This window comes from Berghia stephanieae, chromosome 10, assembly GCF_034508935.2.
Source record: "Berghia stephanieae isolate SIO BIC M18660-M18661 chromosome 10, UCSD_Bste_1.3, whole genome shotgun sequence".
Classification (NCBI taxonomy): Eukaryota; Metazoa; Mollusca; class Gastropoda; order Nudibranchia; family Aeolidiidae; genus Berghia; species Berghia stephanieae.
In genome coordinates, this window is record NC_088369.1 from 16,416,763 (window position 1) to 16,436,831 (window position 20,069).

Sequence of the window (20,069 nt, forward strand, 5' to 3'; positions counted from 1 at the left end):
CAAATAAAAAACTTATTGATTTCCTTGTTCTGATTACGTTTCAATGTCCATCAGCGTTTGCCAAGCAGTCACCGAGTCATCACCACCAAGATTGGATGTAGACGGGACAGCAGAAGTAGTAGTGGTGGTGGCCGGGTTGATCCCCATCAACACCAAGCTGATATGGATGACCACCACCATCATCACGATGGCCAGATTGATTTGTTGGTCAAGTGGATAGTGGCCAGTCTGTTACAGTGTCCGAACCTGGTCCTCTTGGATATGGATGGACAGTCAGCGTGGGTGGAAGATGTGAGTATTTTATTATTTAACGTCTGCCAGGGAAGGCAAATATAGATTGTTTAAATTAAATAATCTTTTTACAAAGCTGGATTTTAACACAAAGTATTGATTGTTTTATGTGATACGAAATGTGCAAAATGTTTCAGTATTCCAATTCACTAAATTGTAAAAAATCAATAAGAATATGTGTCATACATCGAGAAATTTATATAACACTTCAATCACTGCACTTGGGCTTGGCCAACACCACAATCACACAGACTGGAAGACAGCGGGTGACTGGCAGGTGAAAAATAAGGAAAGAGGAGGAGTTGGGGTGTAGAATCACGCAAGCGAGATGTTCTCGCTCATGTGTTGATGCTTTGGAACTGACTGGATTTGCAACACGACGATAAGGAGGGGTGGGGGGTGGGGGTGGGGGTGGTAGACAACTTACCATTGACATGCCATTTCATTTCCACTTTGTTTAAATGTGTGTGTGAGGGGGGGGGGGTTCTATGTAATTAGGCCTTTGAACCTAATGGCTTTTCAACAAAAGACAGCTGAGCATTGACACGCCTTTTCATTTCCATTTCACTTCACCTCTGAGTAGCTGCGCATCATTCATTATCAATTATTGCACAAGAATTTTCGATCTTATTTTAGCTTTGCATTTTACTAAAAGATGTCTAAAAGAAAGCACTGTGTTTACACGTTTGAGTTTAAAATCAAAATACTATGTGAAGTTGATGAAAAAAAAGTTGATCAAGACGGAGATATGTAAAATACACGGCATCCCAAACTCAACTCTTTCAACAATTTTGAATTGAAAACGAAAACCCCCAAAAATATTTTTAAAACACACCAGAAAAAAATAAACAAATTAATGGTTACGAAGACGGTATTTATTCAACAACTCCATTTAACGGGAAACCCATGATACGATAAAATGAGCAAATTCCTTAAATAGTTACTACCCTTGAAAAACATTGCAAAACGGGAACTTGCTTTAAACCAAAATGTCTTTAAACCGAAATGGTTTAGAAGGTCCCCAAAATTTCGGTTTAAAGTAATTCTGCTGTTTTATATATATATATATATATATATATATATATATATATATATATATATATATATATATATATATATATATTATATATATATATATATATATATATATATATGTATATATAATCCTAGGTGTCTTGTCTTGATATTTGAATATAGTGAATGCATTTTGTCAGACTTTCAGTTTATCGTTCATTCAGAAAAGTGAGTGGAGAAGGCACTTATGTTGATAACAACAAGAAATGAAGTGAGTAGGAGAGTACCAGAAGACATAGAGAATAAACATTTCGAGGCAGCGATTGGGGTTTGAACCTGCGACCTTACTGGTAGCCTTGGCCTTATCTTCTTGACTTCTTGATGTCACGAGTTCAACACATTATGGTTCATTAGTTAATATTCAAATTGAAAACAAATATTTCCATGGTTTATTTTATGATTATAAATCTTATTTACTAATTCAACTAGCAACCATCTGATTTCTAGCCCTTCTGTAATGTCCTAGGATGTAAAAAATTGGTTGCCAACTGTATTTGTTTTAAAGCGACTTGTTTCTTTATTTTATTGTTTTGATCTATTTAATGTGAAGGCTGAAAGACTCGTCCAACTGGCGTCTGCAAAGTCTGTAGGATTTCTGGCTTCTGCCATTGGGAATTATTTTCATCAGTACGGAGACAACATCAACATGGCAACGACGACGTCCAGCACTCCAGACCTGGACAAAACAGCAACAGGCTCAACAGCTAAAGCCGTGCCTTCCCGTCAACAGAATATAAATACAACAAAACTATTGCATCCCAAAACGCAGAAAGATTTATCATCGGAACAGCCCTCGACATCATCATCTGCTCCTACCACAGCATCCATTCAATCAACACCATCATCGTTATTATCTTCAATATCTTCATCCACTGCAACAACAGCATCAGCACGTCCACCTTCTTCATTATCATCATCATTAGCACAATCATCATCATCATCATTTCAGCCACCATCTTCATTATCATCGTCATCGACTACTATAGCAGAACCCCCACCACCACCATTATGTCCAGCCTTGCCACCTCCTAGCCTTTTCCAGTTCCTTCTAGATTTACTATCATCATCATCATCATCATCATCGTCATTATCTAATCAACAGGACCAAAGTTAAAATGAATAATGACCAAGTGCAACTCATGGCCTCAAAGCGACGTGCACATGTTTTCAGGTCCGATAACCTGATGCGATTATGGGCTCGTTTTAACATTTCTGTCATGGAGAATATTTTGTATTGGTTTGAGGGTATTCCCATTACAACTATCAGCCCGTCATACAATTTAGGTTATCAGAACTGCAAATAAGTACATGTCGCCCAGACTGAAATAGCTCTTATTAAAATACAAAATACCTTTCAGTCATTTTTTTGGTCGGACGAGATTTAAGATTTGATTAAAATTGTGCCGTTGTGCAAATGTCGTCGCCTGGGCATTCCATGAAGGAAATAGATGTAGATGACCTGTCTCTCACTCAAATGTCTGACGTCAACCAGAATCAACTTTGTTGGTCAAAGAAATTCTTTCAGACAGGGTTCTGGGGGGGGGGGGGGGGAGTTGGTATATTGTACACATGAGGTACACATTTGGAGTGGTGAGTCATAAATGTCTGGAAAATTGGTGAAATATAACCCAACTGTGATTGATGAAGGGGACAGTGTGTATTGGTTGTGACTGAATCTGTCTGCTATGTCTAACATCCCACTATTTGCAAGTATTTATAGATAGTTCGAAGATGACGTCACTCAGGTCTTTGTTATTGTTTTTTGCCATCCGCGTTTATGAGTAATGCTAACTGAACTGTATTAACCTGACTATAAACGGTCATGGATACACACAGTTTTGTGTGTTGGTCCGTTATACTTCCGGATGGCAATATGAGCTTCTTAGCCAAGCCCATACTATCTATATTTTAGTACCAGTATTTTAATTGTAATAATAGCCAGAAAGTGTGGTTGGGGGGGGGGGGGGCAGTGGATAAGGCATATCATGGGCCTCCGGAGGTCTTGGGTTTAAGCCCTGCTTCAGGCACTTTAGTTGTTTTTTTTTTCTTTGGGCAAGATTGTTGTCCCCCAATTTTCTCACTTTGGACAACATGGGTGTGTGATTCTTGTTCACTTGAGACATTTGTACGATGGATTATCTACATTCCTTCATGGAATGCCTGGGTGATGACATCTCACAGTGACACCTGGGTGATTCCTGTTGATATCAGACATCTTGTCTGATGGGATTATCTACATTCCTTCATGGAATGCCTGGGTGATGACATCTCACAGTGACAACATGGGTGATTCCTGTTGACATCAGACATCTTGTCTGATGGATTATCTACATTCCTTCATGGAATGCCTGGGTGATGACATCTCACAGTGACAACATGGGTGATTCCTGTTGACATCAGACATCTTGTCTGATGGGATTATCTACATTCCTTCATGGAATGCCTGGGTGATGACATCTCACTGTGACAACATGGGTGATTCCTGTTGACATCAGACATCTTGTCTGATGGGATTATCTACATTCCTTCATGGAATGCCTGGGCAACGATATCTTAAGATGCTTTGTGGCGTAATTAAAAAAAAAAAAGAAAATTATTGTGATGAACAACAGTAGTGTGTTTAAGATAAAGAGAGGATGTTATATTTAACAAAGAAATTGAGAGAGACTTGTAGCTGGTGATAAAGATAAAGGGACTATATCTGACTCTTGAATGAACAACACAAAACAAACGACGTTTCGGCCCTTGGCCTTTTTCAAGTAATATAAATACATCTCGATGGCTGAGAACAAGAAATACCTAAGTACATTGGCGGTTGTTTTGAGAAAAACAGTTGAAAATTTTCATGTCATTCAAATCGATTATCCGACCGTTTTTTAAGAATATGGTGGTGACCAAGCACCTTAAAAGAATACCACAAGTTGAAAGAGAAGTCTGAGACTACCGCAGTACCTGCATTTTGTGTTATTTTTACTCAATTAAAAAAATTAGCAACTCAGTGGATTCAGGTAATTCTTGCAGTTAACAGTTTTCCACGACAATGGTGAGATAGGTACTTTTACAGACTTAAGTATTTCTTGCAGTTACTTATATAATGTTATGTGGGACATAAGTAGAACATGTTTTATACTGTCATCATTCAAGCAACCTGAAAGCATGAGGCAAACTGACGAGTACACGTAAAAACACATCCAACTAAGACAGAAAAACATTTTCAAATCATTGACAAAGTAATAACTTATTTTATTAATTCAATTCAATTCTCTTTCTCTCTCTCTCTCTCTCTCTCTCTCTCTCTCTCTCTCTCTCTCTCTTTCTCTCTCTATCTCTCCCTCTCTTTCTCTCTCTCTATCTCTCCCTCTCTTTCTTTCTCTCTCTCTCTCTCTCTCTCTCTCTCTCTCTCTCTCTCTCTCTCTCTCTCTCTTTTTTTCCCTCTCTCTCTGTGTCTTTATATCCCTCTAGCTTTCACACTTTCTCTATCCTCTCTCTCTCTTTTTCCGAATGTGCTTATCTCTCCTCTCTCTCTATCTCTCTCCCTCTCTCTCTCTCTCTCTCTCTCTCTCTCTCTCTCTCTCTCTCTCTCTCTCTCTCTCTCTCTCTCTATTTCAGAGTGTGTTTTATACCACCCCCTCTCTCTTTACTTGGACTAGCCACTGAGTTACACCTCCTCATTGTCACTTTCTCCTACGGCAGGCCCAGGGGCAATATCTTTTGCGGTGTCGTTGCTAGGCAGTGATTGATACCAGGGATGATACTCTTTTGGAATCACCAGGTCCTTGAGCAAATCAGCCTTTTTTGCTCTAGAAATAGCAATCTGTTTTTTGTAAGCAGCATTCAAACTGAACGTTTGATATGAAAACGATTTTTCTCGCCCTCTCACTTGGATGGTTTTTGAAGGATCAGTATGAGTGTACCCTAATTTGTATTGCCTTGAAGGGGTCGCTGTAATTGTACCTGTAGTATAGTTGATTAGGCTCACTCCTGTCGAATTTAAATGACTTCACCAGAAGCCAGTTCACTGTATTGCCATCCTCATCCACCTTTTTGTTTGATAGTATTTTGTCAGCCAGTGTCTTGAAATCAAAGAAACAGGAGTGGTCAAGGATGCTGACATTGTAAGGATTGTTTCTTCTGGATGATCGAAAGATTGACTCCCATGTATTCATTGTGAAGGCCTTGATGTACTTTTTCTCTCGTTCGATGGCCGCATGCGTACTATCCACTTCCATCATGGAGTGGCCACTTTCTAGGAAGTTGTGAGTGATGACCTTCAGATTGTTGTCTTCACGTTGCAGAACATACATCATCATAGCTACCATTTGCTGGTTTCGGTTTTGACCTGAATAAGTATCAGAATAAAGCGAGACTTCCTCAATTTCGGATGGCAATTGCTTTAGCCACATAAAAATACAGCTTGCAATTTCTATGCTCCCTCTCTTACCTTCAGTCTCAGGCCAAGTATAACAGAAAGCATTGTTAGGGGACTTTCCTTCCCAAACAGTCAAGTTGTAGACACATAATTTTCTAGAATAATATGTCAATGAAACATCACTGGTTGGTAACTGCAAAACGCTTTCAAGGTCGAAAGATGCGGACATATATCGTTTTTCGCGATTGGACATGATCTTATCCTCTTCTTTTTTCTTCATTGACTCATGATACCGTTTAATGTGTGCATCTTGCGCCGCTTGTACTTTTCTACGCTCCTCCGGCTTAACTGATTAAAACTTGCACACACTGCACACAAATCCTTCTTTGGTTTAAAGAAGGATAAATTGAAATCCTCACAAAATATTGTGCGGTAAACCTTTTCCGAGACAGGCTCCTTACTCAACTCTTTGCATTGCTCCACATACAGTTTGTGCATCTTGGTGATGTTGAGCTTAGAGTCCAGATATTTTCTTCTTGTGCTTTTCCTTGTGTAATGGCTTTCTACACAAGGGAACGAAGAGATGTGAGTCACAAAATTCTGTCGTCTTTCATCAGGCGTTTTGTTCCACGCTTCGCCCTTTCCTCTTCCATCTGCGGCACTGAATGTGCCACATTCACTAGTATTCTTCATTGCTTGTTTTATCGGCCCATTGCTGATGTTGAGGGTGGCCATGAAGAACTTTTGACAAACCCTTATTCTTTCAGTTCCTTTCAGAAAAGAATATGTGACAGAATTTGCTCTTTCTTTAGTACGTTCATCCTCACAGACTTTTTTCCTATGTACATGACATATAGTCATATTTGACAGCAGAAAATCTTTCTTTCTATCATAATCCCGAAGTCCCCAATATGAAAAATTGATACATTGACGTTCGTCTCCATCAAAATGTTGAGAACACTTAAATCGGCACCGTGAACAGTCAACATTAAGCGGGACTTTTTTTGCCTTCAACTTTCCAGAAGAATCAACATGCTCAAGGCCCTGGTCATTGAGGTCTTTTCTTATATTTCTTTTCCATTTATGTGGACAAGCCTTTTTCTTTCTCTTTGGCTCTGGATTATCTTCTTGTTCCACTGCCATATGTGTGTCAACATCCTGCCTCACATTTTCAATGGTGTTCACCTCAGGTTCAAGTTGCTCACTTGTAGTTGGAAGTTGCACATATTTTTTAAGTTTGTTCTTTTGTCGCTTTTTCTTCTCAATGAATTCTGGATCTTTTCTTATGTCGTAAGTGGGATCATTGAATGTGTCATCAAAATCCTCTAGAAGTCCAAAACTTTCATCATTTGAATCCTCTGCATCTGTAGATCGAAGGAAACAAAAACATAGATTGAGCCAAAAAGTCTTCAAATGTACCTACTTATATTATAAAACGCACTGTTCATATTTGCAGCATTAATTAATATAGAATTAGTGACCGTCATGGCCAATGCATTATTCATTAAATATAACATTTTAATATCCAATTAAATCTATACATCTGTCAAAAGCAAATTTAGTTTGCTATAGGGGTTTTTATTTTTATGAAAAAAACATTACTTTTGTTAATTGAATAGAAGTTTGTGTACAACTTTTATCTTATTAAATGTGATTTTCAGTAAAAAATCCAAACAAACTCACCAATTTGTGCCATTGAGACCTGGCCATTTGAAAGTTTATCTGCCTGTTGACCTTCGATTGGTTGTGTGTTTGTTGCCCCATTTACTATTTCAATATCAGGACCTGAAAATAAAGTGATAAGATGAAGTCCTTAGTGCCAAACTACATAAAAGAATACATTATAAATACAATAACAAATTGTGGAAGTGGTTTGCCTCGTTAGAAATAGAAACGCACTTAAACGTCTTGAAATTCACTATTTTTACTAGAAAGCCATGAAATGTTTTATCATGTGTATTGATAGCAATAGTAACTTAATGAATAATTGGCTCCCATTACTCATTTGATATTTAAGCCTTCTTACTTCAACATGATGATATGCAATACAAAATCTACAGCAAAACTTTAAGCACTATGGTCAATGAAAAACAACTTACAATCTTCAATGCTATTCTTTTTTTGGTCTATGGGATCATTTCTTTTTCTTTGCAAAGCCGCTAAAGGAGAATCATCGTCTGAGTCAGTTTCATAGATGCTTATACTTCTATCTTCCTGGAGTACATCTCTTGGTCCATTTTCTGGTGAAGAAAATATACAGGGTGTTTTTTTATTATGACCCGATAAAGAATTTGAATAACTCAGGCAGTTAACAAGATAGGCTCTTACAATTTTCACCAACAGATAGGAAATTTATTTAAGTTTTGTTTAAATAAAAAATCTGAAAATTTTCAATAAGTGGATATCTTGTAATTACACCATTTGTAAAGTAGGGCAAAATTGAGTTTGGTCTAATTTTTGACTCAAAAATTGATACTTAAAATGAACGTCAATTGTGTGTTTACAGAAACTTTAGTGAACTAACTGTGATAAAACTGCCTTACATAACTTGGGGGAAGAGTCGAACCTTCACATGACTCCCCCCTATTCTCTGTTAACATCTGCAATCGTCGGTGTAATTCATTCCATGTGTTATGAAGCATGTCGAGTGTTGCAGATGCAGTTGCTGTATGAATTCTGTTTTGGAGATTGTTGACGTCTGCCACCGTAGAAGAGTAAACCTAGTCCTTTACAAACTCCCCCCCAAAACAATTACGTGTTGTGATGTCAGGTGATCGAGGGGGGCATGGAATATGTCTTCGTCTGACTATCCACTGGCTAGGAAAGTGAAGATCCAGACAGTTTCTCCAATGTGGAGGGGCACTGTTTTGTTGGAAAACGACATCCTTTATGATTTTGATATGCGGAAAACAGTACACTTCCAACATTAAAAATTTTGGAAAAAAAAACTGTAACGGTGTTAGCTTTGAAAAAGTAGGGCTATGACCCTGTCCACCATCAAACCACACCACACATTGATTTTCGATTAACTTCGTTTATGTTCAATTTTGGATGATGGTTGTTGCGACACCAAATGTGATTATTGTGGTGATTGACATGGCCGGATACGAAAAATGTTGACTCATCTGAGAACACTATGTTTTGTGAAAGTCACAGTGCTGTTGGTTTTTCGTCAAAATTGCATGACAATTTTCAACCTAATTAAAGCTTCTGTAAACACACAATTGACGTTCATTTTTGCGTCAAAAGTTAGATCAAACTCAATTTTGCTCTACTTTACAAGTGGTGTAATTACAAAATATCCACTTATTGAAACTTTTTGAAATTTGTTTCAAACAAAACTTAAATGAATTTCCTATATGCTGGTGAAAATTGTAAGAGCTTATCTCATTAACTGCCTGAGTTATTCAAATTCTTTATCCAGTCATAATAAAAAAACACCCTGTATTAAGAATAAGTTGACAATTGATGTGTTATAAAATTTCGTGACAGTAAAAATGCAACAATCATATCTAGTTAACTTTAGCAGTAAACTTATAACTACAAATCATTCAATGGATTAAAGAACATGTTGGTTTAATATTATCATCACAGCCAAGTTGCTCAGAGGTCACGGCTCAATACAAGTAAACACTATTGTAACGGTAACATTGAACAGCAAAACTCACTCTCACATTAATATTCATATCCAAACATTGTAGCTCTAATATGTCAATGATCATCTCATTTTAACGACAATGTCTTAAATCAATGTAATCTAAGAAATGGTTACCTTTCCTCTTTGTAGACGTTGAGCTCATCTTTCTTTTCCTTTCACCGTTAACCATTTTTTTCAACAAGTGTAGTTCATTCTCCGTGTGCTTTAAATCAGATAAAGGACAATCACTGTCTGAGCTGTCAGACTCGGAAGAATCAAGACATTTAACAACTTCATGCTCTGAAAAGAATAATAAAATGTTTGAAAGAACATGAACCAAAGCAATAGGATAAAGTATTCATAGACCTTTTGATAGCATTGAAGCTTTCAAGAAATAAATCAAAACGCATCTATTCAAAATATACCTCGAATGCATTTTAACTAACTTTAATTGTCACTTATATCATGTAACCGTTTGCATTTAGAATGTAAACCTTATGTATTGATATTGTAAAGCGTTGGAGGCCTCGACATAAGGCGCTATACTAATAAAAGTAGTATTATCATTATTATTGATAATCGATATCGCCAAAACGATACAAAACAACCCTTAACTGGCCCTCAACACGAGGTGAAAAAAAACGTCCGTCAGCACGCATAACTTGTGTAGAAACATAATATATATAGCACATCCCTTCTAAATAAGATATAAAAACAAACATAAATTCTATTAAAGACTAAAGACTAAAAAAGCAACAAAATAAAACAAACAGTACCTGAACAACGACGCTTTGCTCTAGACGACGTCATCTTGAAATCGAAAGAAAAATAGTTGTTGATAGTATCGATATGACAATTTCCCCATACGAGTTCATATAGAATATCCCTTACCGCAAGAACTACCTAATTGGTACTTAGGGATCACTTGCCATCTGGCATTGCACTTTTTGGTTCTGCAACAAATACCTAAGTGTTATAGGTATTTCTTGCAGCAATAGAAATCGCACAAACGTGGAGATAAGGATGCGCCGGTGGTTAATATCTCGGCAACGGCTTGTTATTTGACTTAGGTATTTCTTGTAGTAAAAGAAGGGTAAAAAATAACCCTAACCAATACTCTAACTCAAAACCGGTAAAAACTGGACATAGGTATTTCTTGCACGCAGCCATCGATATGTATTCTGTGTTTACTTGAAAAAGACCAAAGGCTGAAACGTCGTTTGTTTTGTGTTTTTCATTCATGAGTCAGATTTACTCCCTTTTTCTTTATCTCCATTTTATTGACTCATTTAGGCATCTCTATTTATTTCTTGTAGCTGGTGCTGGGTGAGGCTGAGAGAGGTTGAAGTTGTTTATTTTTTCCCCCAGTTTCTAAGTGTCCCCATACACACTTTAAGTGGGTCAAACACACACAAAATTGTGAGTGAGAATTGAGATTGTTTTGGTTCTCGACTTTTTCCATTCTCTTTTGTTTTTTCTGAAGCGGTTGAATTTATGGAGATTTTTTTAATTTTTTTGTGAAAAAGGATGTCTTCAGCCCCCCCCCCCCCCCCCCCCCCCCCCCCCCCCTCGCCCCCTTATGAGTTATCTCCAGGTGATATATTGCATTTTTAGTCTATTTTATGATTCTGGTTTATTGTATTTTTTTTGTTTTTGTTTTAATATTGTAGGATTTGAGCGTTTCCATCTTGTTACACATGACACACCTGCCAAAGACTACTATGAACATGTAGAATTAATATTAGGACGTTTTGGTGATAACCAGACAACTATAGGGAATGAGATTAGCGTCCCTTGATTGGATGTCACCCATAGTCTGTGACGTCACCGGCGGAAAAGTTATTAGAGAGAGAACGTCATGTTGATTGTGCGCATGCGTCTCTCGTCCTCGCGGAAAAGGACGAGAGACGCATGCGCACAACCAACACGACGTTCTCTCTCTAATAACTTTTCCGCCGGTCACGTCACAGACTATGGTTGACGTCCAATCAAGGGACGCTACTCTTCCACTAATCTCATTCCCGATACTATAGAATTCATTAAAACGATGTTCTGGTGCCAGAGCTGGTATTCAATAGAGGTTAAAAGCATTATTTTAACGTGTCGAGGCCACATTAGTGGTTTTTAAAGGTAGTTTTCATAACTATCATGTGTTTTTATTACCCCCCCCCCCTCCCCCCAAAAAAAAAAAACAAAAAAAAACTAGGAATGTTCACCATTCCAAGTTTGTAGGTTATGGGTAGCGGTTGTCTTGGTGGAGTGGGTAGGGGGCCTCAGTCTCAGATCTTCTCTTCCATCCTTCCTTCCTTCCTTCAATCCAGAAGATATTTGTGAAATACTATAGATTTTTATCGTATTCGTTGTTGACTGAAAAGGGTTTTGAGCCCGAAACACTGTGTGCTAATTATTCTGGGATTTAAAATAAAAAAATGTCATTTTATTCTTTCGTGTTCCGCACTCCACTTGCCAGGGCATTGGGAGTTTCTTTTTTTTTTTAACTTTTTAACTTAAAATATTTTCTTTTTAATTTTTAGTTTGGCGTGGTTTTGTGTGTTTCATCGGCTTCCAACTTTATTCATTATTATAAAATTCTTGTGTTTTCTTCCTTGAGATTGGATTCTTGTTTTTGTTTTTAATGAAATTATTTCAAGCCAAGCAATTTGAAATTTGAAAAAAAACTTTTTTTTTTCCCTGCCATATCCATACTATCATATATTTAATTATTTATCGTATCTGCAATATAATTATAAAGAAATGCAACTTTGTAGCTTTTTATAAAATTTGTATCAAAATTCGGTTTGTTCATCTCATCTTCCCTTTTTATTGGTGCTGAAATGACCTCAAAGTGTCGCTAGCACCCCTCAAAACAAAAAAACGAAAACATTTTTTTTTTTTGAACGTCTAATGAGATGATTTGGTTTATGTCTGTGTGTGTGTGTGTGTGTGTGTGTGTGTGTGTTAGCATGTGGGCTTATTGGTTTGTTGTTTTAAATTTTTTTTATTTTTCAGGGTTTTTTTTGTTGTTTTTCATTTGGTATATTTTGCATTTTTTGTTTTGGTATTTTTTGCATTTATTTAAAAAAACAAAAACAACCAAAGATATTGTTGAGTAGGTACTTGTAATTGTATCAGAGCTGCCAAATTTTCACCAAAAAGGCGTTTTATAGAAAATAAATAATAAGGGAATCTCTTTACTTATCCCCATCTCTCCTCCTGTAGAATAGGGTCGTGACCTCTCCAGGCTGTTCTGTTGACTGCTGTAGTTACAGGCTTGACTTATCCCCATCTCTCCTCCTGTAGAGTAAGGTCATGACCTCTTCCCCATCTCTCCTCCTGTAGAATAGGGTCATGACCTCATCCCCATCTCTCCTCCTGTAGAATAGGGTCGTGACGTCTCCATGCTGTCCTGTCGACTGCAGTAGCTACAGGCGTCCGTCAGTCCCTTCCTGGGTGGGGATCCTGACCTCCCATAGTGGGCAGGGAGGTACATGCTCTGTCTTCTATCCCCCCATACCCATTTCCCAATTGTTTCCCCTCATTGTCTTGGAATGAGATTACTTAGTTTTGTCCTGATCCTTGCCGGAGCTCCTTGGCTGGGAGGGAAACAGTCGAATGTATAGTTATAGGTTTGGGAGATGATATTGTTTTCCTTGTAAATCATCTCTGTTATACATTGTATTATGTTTAGTTTACATATTATATTATATAATTGGTAAACATTTGAGTGTATTCCTCTTAGTTGGGACCTGTGCTTGTGTCTGGATGAGACTTTTAGGTGATCTCAAACTAAGTACATTGGTGGTGTGCTCTTGGAATCTACATCTGATCCCTATTTGTTCCCAGTTCCCCTATGTCTTACTTTTTCTTGGGTGCTTTAATTGTAATTCTATAACTCTTTACTATCCCATTTTCTTCCTTTTTACTGGCGCTGATATAACCTAAATGTGTTGCAAGCGCCGTAAAACCCTTAAAAACAAAACAATCAGTCCCTTCAGGATGCAAATCCTATTTTCCTTTTTCCCCCTTCTACTGTCCTCCACGTTTCTCTTGGTCTTCGATCCTCTCTTCTTCTTGCTGTTGTGTGTCCATGTTAGAGGCTGTTGTGTGTCCATGTTAGAGGCCGTTGTGTGTCCATGTTAGAGGCCGTTGTGTGTCCATGTTAGAGGCTGTTGTGTGTCCATGTTAGAGGCCGTTGTGTGTCCATGTTAGAGGCTGTTGTGTGTCCATGTTAGAGGCCGTTGTGTGTCCATGTTAGAGGCCGTTGTGTGTCCATGTTAGAGGCTGTTGTGTGTCCATGTTAGAGGCCGTTGTGTGTCCATGTTAGAGGCTGTTGTGTGTCCATGTTAGAGGCCGTTGTGTGTCCATGTTAGAGGCCGTTGTGTGTCCATGTTAGAGGCTGTTGTGTGTCCATGTTAGAGGCTGTTGTGTGTCCATGTTAGAGGCCGTTGTGTGTCCATGTTAGAGGCCGTTGTGTGTCCATGTTAGAGGCCGTTGTGTGTCCATGTTAGAGGCTGTTGTATGTCCATGTTAGAGGCTGTTGTGTGTCCATGTTAGAGGCTGTTGTGTGTCCATGTTAGAGGCCGTTGTGTGTCCATGTTAGAGGCCGTTGTGTGTCCATGTTAGAGGCCGTTGTGTGTCCATGTTAGTGGCTGTTGTGTGTCCATGTTAGAGGCCGTTGTGTGTCCATGTTAGAGGCTGTTGTGTGTCCATGTTAGAGGCTGTTGTGTGTCCATGTTAGAGGCCGTTGTGTGTCCATGTTAGAGGCTGTTGTGTGTCCATGTTAGAGGCCGTTGTGTGTCCATGTTAGAGGCTGTTGTGTGTCCATGTTAGAGGCTGTTGTGTGTCCATGTTAGAGGCTGTTGTGTGTCCATGTTAGAGGCTGTTGTGTGTCCATGTTAGAGGCTGTTGTGTGTCCATGTTAGAGGCTGCTGTTGTGTGTCCATGTTAGAGGCCGTTGTGTGTCCATGTTAGAGGCTGCTGTTGTATGTCCATGTTAGAGGCCGCTGTTGTATGTCCATGTTAGAGGCTGCTGTGTGTCCATGTTAGAGGCTGCTGTTGTGTGTCCATGTTAGAGGCCGTTGTGTGTCCATGTTAGAGGCTGTTGTGTGTCCATGTTAGAGGCTGCTGTTGTGTGTCCATGTTAGAGGCTGTTGTGTGTCCATGTTAGAGGCCGTTGTGTGTCCATGTTAGAGGCCGTTGTGTGTCCATGTTAGAGGCCGTTGTGTGTCCATGTTAGAGGCCGTTATGTGTCCATGTTAGAGGTCGTTGTGTGTCCATGTTAGAGGCTGCTATTGTGTGTCCATGTTAGAGCCACATGAGTGAGGCTGTTGCTCGGCATTCTAAAGTCATGTCTTGTTCATCTCCATCTTCTCACTGTGCTCGGGTGTAAAACAAGTACCTGGCGTTAACAGCGTTGTCTCTGTTAGAAAAAAAATTGTAATATCGCCGAACAGGTGTCGTGTCCCGTGTTAAGTGTTGCTGTTGGCCAGGGACCCCTTGTAAAGCGCTGTGAGCACGTTTAGTGGATATTGCATAAAAAGCTCAATGAATCTTATGAGAGTCACCATTTTACTTGAATAGCGTGTACAAGACGAGAATATTTTCTATTTTGATTATTAAATAAATGACAAAAACTTTTGTGATTTTCTTTGAATGATAAAAGAGTCCTATCAGTCAGGTAATGAAGGGCACCTCGTCACTCGAAAGGCACCTCGTCACTTGAAAAGCACCTCGTCACTGGAAGGTTAAAAATATTTGTGTTTATGTATGTGTGTGTGTCTGCTTACCTATCTTTCTTCATTTATGACTCCTTGTCTCAAGGCAGTATTATGTCAGGATGACCTCGGTGCTCGAAATTCAATTCTATTCGCCATAAGGATGACCCTTGACCCTAGACATCAAGTTCTATTCCTCATAGTGGAGAATCCATACAGTCATTTGACATTGCAAACCTCTCAAAGTTCGGATTTCCTAAACCTTGGAATTCTAATCCAGTTACAATTGGATGGGGTTCCCGACCTCCCACACTGGACTGGGAGGACTTGTTATGTCTTCTATCCCCCTGTTTCTGTTTTCCAATAGCTTTTTCTCTTTGTCTTGGAATGAGATTACTTGAGTTTTGTCCTGACCCTGACCGGAGTCCTTGGTTGGGAGGGAAACAGTTAATTGTTTAGTTTAAACTTTTGGAAGATGATATTTTTTTCCCTTGTAAATTATCTCTCCGTTATTTAGTTATTTTTTATATTTTAATCATATGATTTATAAACATTTGAGTGCATTCCTCTTAGTGGGATCCTGTGCTAGTGTCTGGATGAGACTTTTAGGTGATCTCAAACTAAGTACACTGATAGTGTGCTCTTGGAATCTACATCTTTCCTACATGAACCAATTCCCTTTTGTCTTACTTTTTCCTCGTCCTTTTAATTATACATCTAGAATATTTTACTATCCTATTTTCTTCCTTTTTACTGGCGCTGATATGATCTAAATACGTTGCAAAACCCTTAAAAACAAAACAAACAATAATCCAATTATCTGAGTCTGATTCATCCTTTGGAGAAAGTAGCATTTTGTCAAGGTGGGTCACATTAATTTGTTGATTGTTCATTTTCCCACCTTTTTGTTTTGTTTTTACAGCTGACACCAACTTGCTATGAATTGGAATTTTGAGTGAATTTTTGTGGTTTATTATTGATAGCTTTTTTTTTTGTTGTTTTTTGTTTTTGATTGTCCAAACATTGTGATAATAATAATAATAATATTGATGATGATAATACAATGTGAGCTTGTTTTGTGTGTAAATTGTAAATATTATTATAAATCAAATACATTGCTGGCACAATCAATCAATCAATAAATTGATGAAACAATCAATCTATGGCCTTTTTGTGGAATATGTATCTAATGTTTATTTAAAGCCTTTTATGTAATAGTTTTCATCAGGTTCTATCCTCTGTGTGGGGTTCCTGACCTCCCATAGTGGGCAGGGGGGTACATACTGTGTCTTCTATCCCCTTATATCTGTTTTCCAACATGCTTTCTGTCTTTGTCTTGGAATGAGATTACTTGGGTTTTGTCCTGGCTCTGGCCGGATACCCTGGCTGGGAGGGAAACAGTCAAATGCTTAGTTGTTTTGGGAGATGATTTTTTTTTATTTTTTCCTTGTAAATCATCTCTCTGTTATTTATTATGTATTATTATATTTGTTATTTTGAATGTATAAGCAAGCGCCGTAAAACCCTTAAAAACAAAAAAAACAAAACATTTGAATGTATAATGTAAGCATTTGAGTGTAATCCTCTTTGTTGGATTTTGTGCTTGTGTCCGGATGAGACTTATATAGGTGATCTCAAAGTACATTGGTGGTATGCTCTTGGAATCTACATCTGATCCCTATTTGTTTCCAGTTCCCCTATGTCTAACTTTTTTTTTACTTGGGTGCTTTAATTGTAATTCTAGAACTTTTTACTATCCCATTTTCTTCCTTTTTACTGGCGCTGATATAACCTAAATGTGTTGCAACCCTTAAAAAACAAAACAAAACAGGTTCTATCCGTTAAATAATGTAAAATAAACCACAAAACTGTCCAACTACCTCCAATAGAATAACACAAATAGTGCAGCTATGTGGTCTAGTGGTATGACACTCGCTTTCGGATCGGAAGGTCCTGGGTTCGAGCCTCGCTCGGCGCATAGTTGAGTCCTTGTAAAAGGCTCTTTACTCATATTCTTTCACCAGACTCCGGTGTAAAATAAGTACCTGGCTGATAACAGATAACTCTGTCTGAAAGAATTGTAATATCGCCTTACAGGCGTCATGTCTCATTCTACTTGTTACGTGTTGCTGTTGGTCAGGGACCCTTTGTAAAGCGTATATTGAGCATGTTTAGTGGATGTTGCATTATATAAAATCTCAACTTTAAATAGTTTCTCAAACATTGAAACAAGTATGAACAGAATATCAACTTTGGTCCACACATTTCATCTCTTAAAAAACAGGATAACTGTTTATCATTGTGATGCTAGATGGTTCGTTTTTGGTTTATTTTTCATCATTTAACCCAGAGAAATGAATGAAAATGAATTTCGTCTTTAGATTTTCCAAATAACTAAATCTTGGGAGTATTTGTTGTGGTGAAAGTCACCATAAAGGGCATTTCGATAAATCCTCCTGGTGAAAGTCACCATAAAGGGCATTTCGACAAATCCTCCTGGTGAAAGTCACCATAAAGGGCATTTCGACAAATCCTCCTGGTGAAAGTCACCATAAAGGGCATTGACACAACCTCCTGGTGAAAGTCACCATAAAGGGCATTTTAACACATCCTCCTTGTGAAAGTCACCATAGGGGGCATTTTGACACATCCTCCTGGTGAAACTCACCATAAAGGGCATTTTGACACATCCTGGTGAAAGTCGCCATAAAGGGCATTTTGGCACATCCTCTTGGTGAAAGTCGCCATAAAGGGCATTTTGACACATCCTCCTGGTGAAAGTCACCATAAAGGGCATTTTGACGCATTCAATGTCATTGAAACTCCGTTAAAACAAACAGTGGCTCAGGTCTTAATTATTTTTTTTTTTTTTTGAGATGAACTGTCAAATACAATCAATAAAATCTCAATAAAGGTGGCCATACCGGTCTTCAATTTTCTAAAGTTTTGGTCTGAAGAAGAAGAAGAAGAAAAAGGAGGAGGCGGAGAAGAAGAAAGAGGAGGAGAAGAAGAAGAAGAAAGAGGAAAAGAAGAAGGAGGAGGAGAAGAAGGAGGAGGAGGAGAAGAAGAATGAGGAGGAGAAGAAGAAGAAGAAAGAGGAGAAGAAGAAGAAGAAGAAGAAGAAGAAGAAGAAGAAGAAGAAGAAGAAGAAAGAGGAGAAGAAGAAGAAGAAGGCGGAGGAGGAGGGGGAGGACAAGAATAAGAAGAAAGAGGAGAAGTAGAAGAAGAAAGAGGAGGAGAAGAAGAAGAAGGAGGAGAAGAAGAAGGCGGAGGAGGAGGAGGAGGAGGAGAAGAAGAAGAAGGAGGAGGAGGAGGAGAGAAGAAACTTCATACTGTCAACAGTTGACATTAAAAGTAAAATGAATGAGAATGAGACTCGCAGTAAACATGTGTCTATTCTTTTTATTTTTTTATTTGAGCAATTTGAGCAATTTGACCAGACTCTCAAAAAGAAGAAAATAAAAAAAAAAATTACGCACCGTATAGATAAGTAAAAAAAAACAACAACAAATTTTCCAAATAAAATTTGTTTAGGTCATCAAAAATGTATCAACTGTTCTATAGCATCACAGTCGACGTGTACATATATGCAGGTCTAACACCTGAACGCAATTATGGGCCTAGTTTAACATTGTTGTAATGGACAATATTTTGCGTCATTTTTTTGAGAATTCCATTACAAGAATGAGCCAATAAGAATCAAGAAATTGGGTTATCAGACCTGAAAATAAGCGCACGTCGGTCACAATCATCAATGCTAAGCTGATAGCTAGAAGCTGTGCGTCATAAGACAAAGAATCGCATCTCGGAAATAAAACAACAACAACAACAAAGGTTACAGGAGAGTCAAAGACCCGTTTAAAACATTTTTTTTTTTAAATTGAGCTTCATATAGCGCAATATCCACTAAATCTGCTCAAAGCGCTTTACAAGGGGTCCCTGGTCAACAGCAACATTTAACATAGGACTGGACATGCCGCCTGTTAAGCGATATTACAATTTTTCGGACAAAGACAACGCTGTTAACAGCCAGGTACTCATTTTACACCCGAGTACGGTGAGAGAATGTGAGTAAAGAACCTTTTCCAAGTTTGTAGTCTGGTTAATACAGTTTAGCGGATGGCAAAAAGCAATAACAAAGACTTAAGTGACGTCAACTTCGTTCTATCTATTGTCTACTTCATTCTTTCTATTGTTTGTAAACAACAGTCTATGTTTGTCCGAGTGGAATTGAAGGCGTGTCTGAAAATCTCCTGTTTCATTGGTCAAAAAATTAACTGGTTAATTATAGGTATTTGGGTCTGTTTGCTAAAACATGATAAGATCTAATAACCTCTCTGAATGGAGAAACACAATAGATAAACCAACAAATAAATGATTAAATACTTGCTTGTTTGCTTGTTTGTTGCTTTAGGTCTCTTCCAACACAATTGAGGTTATATGAGAGACCGCTGAAACAAAAAAACAAGCAATCCAACAAAAATAGTACAAATGTCAATCAAAATCATAACCTAAAGATATCATAAGCTAAATTATAAATAACCAAGAACAAACAGGCAGAAGATTTACAGGAAAAAAATATCCCCTGTCAAAAATACAATCACAAACCAAAGAAGCAGGATAGGCTAGTAAAGAGAAGAAGAAACGACATCACTATCGGATCGTACACCCATGCGAACATCATAGGTATATGATTCAAGGGTGAATGATTAAATACATAAATAAGTAAATAATAAATAAACAAGTAGATAAATAATGAATAAATAAATCCAACATGAAGGATGTCACATGAATACCATTAGTATCTAACATTGTAAATGATAACAATAATTATATTGTAAATATTGCCGTGTAAATCAATTAATCTGGTTATTGCCGTTATATAAAAAGGGAGATAATAATTGCAAATTACAGTATTAGTATTAACGCGATAAAAATGATTTCTCTATACATTTTTGTTTGTTTGTTTGTTTGTTGCTTTAGG

At 37.9% G+C, this 20,069-nt stretch overlaps 1 protein-coding gene across 1 annotated transcript in view; it reads left to right on the forward strand.

Annotated features, from left to right (window-relative positions):
• The window catches only part of LOC144980729 (uncharacterized), a 45,467-nt gene extending 41,509 nt beyond the window's left edge, over positions 1-3,958 (forward strand). The window contains exons 19-20 of the mRNA XM_078928451.1: positions 55-291; positions 1,916-3,958. Of these exons, the coding sequence (XP_078784577.1) occupies positions 55-291; positions 1,916-2,479 (801 nt within the window). The 3' untranslated portion in view covers positions 2,480-3,958. The remainder of the gene's footprint in view (positions 1-54; positions 292-1,915) is intronic.
• Positions 3,959-20,069: the final 16,111 nt, after the last annotated feature.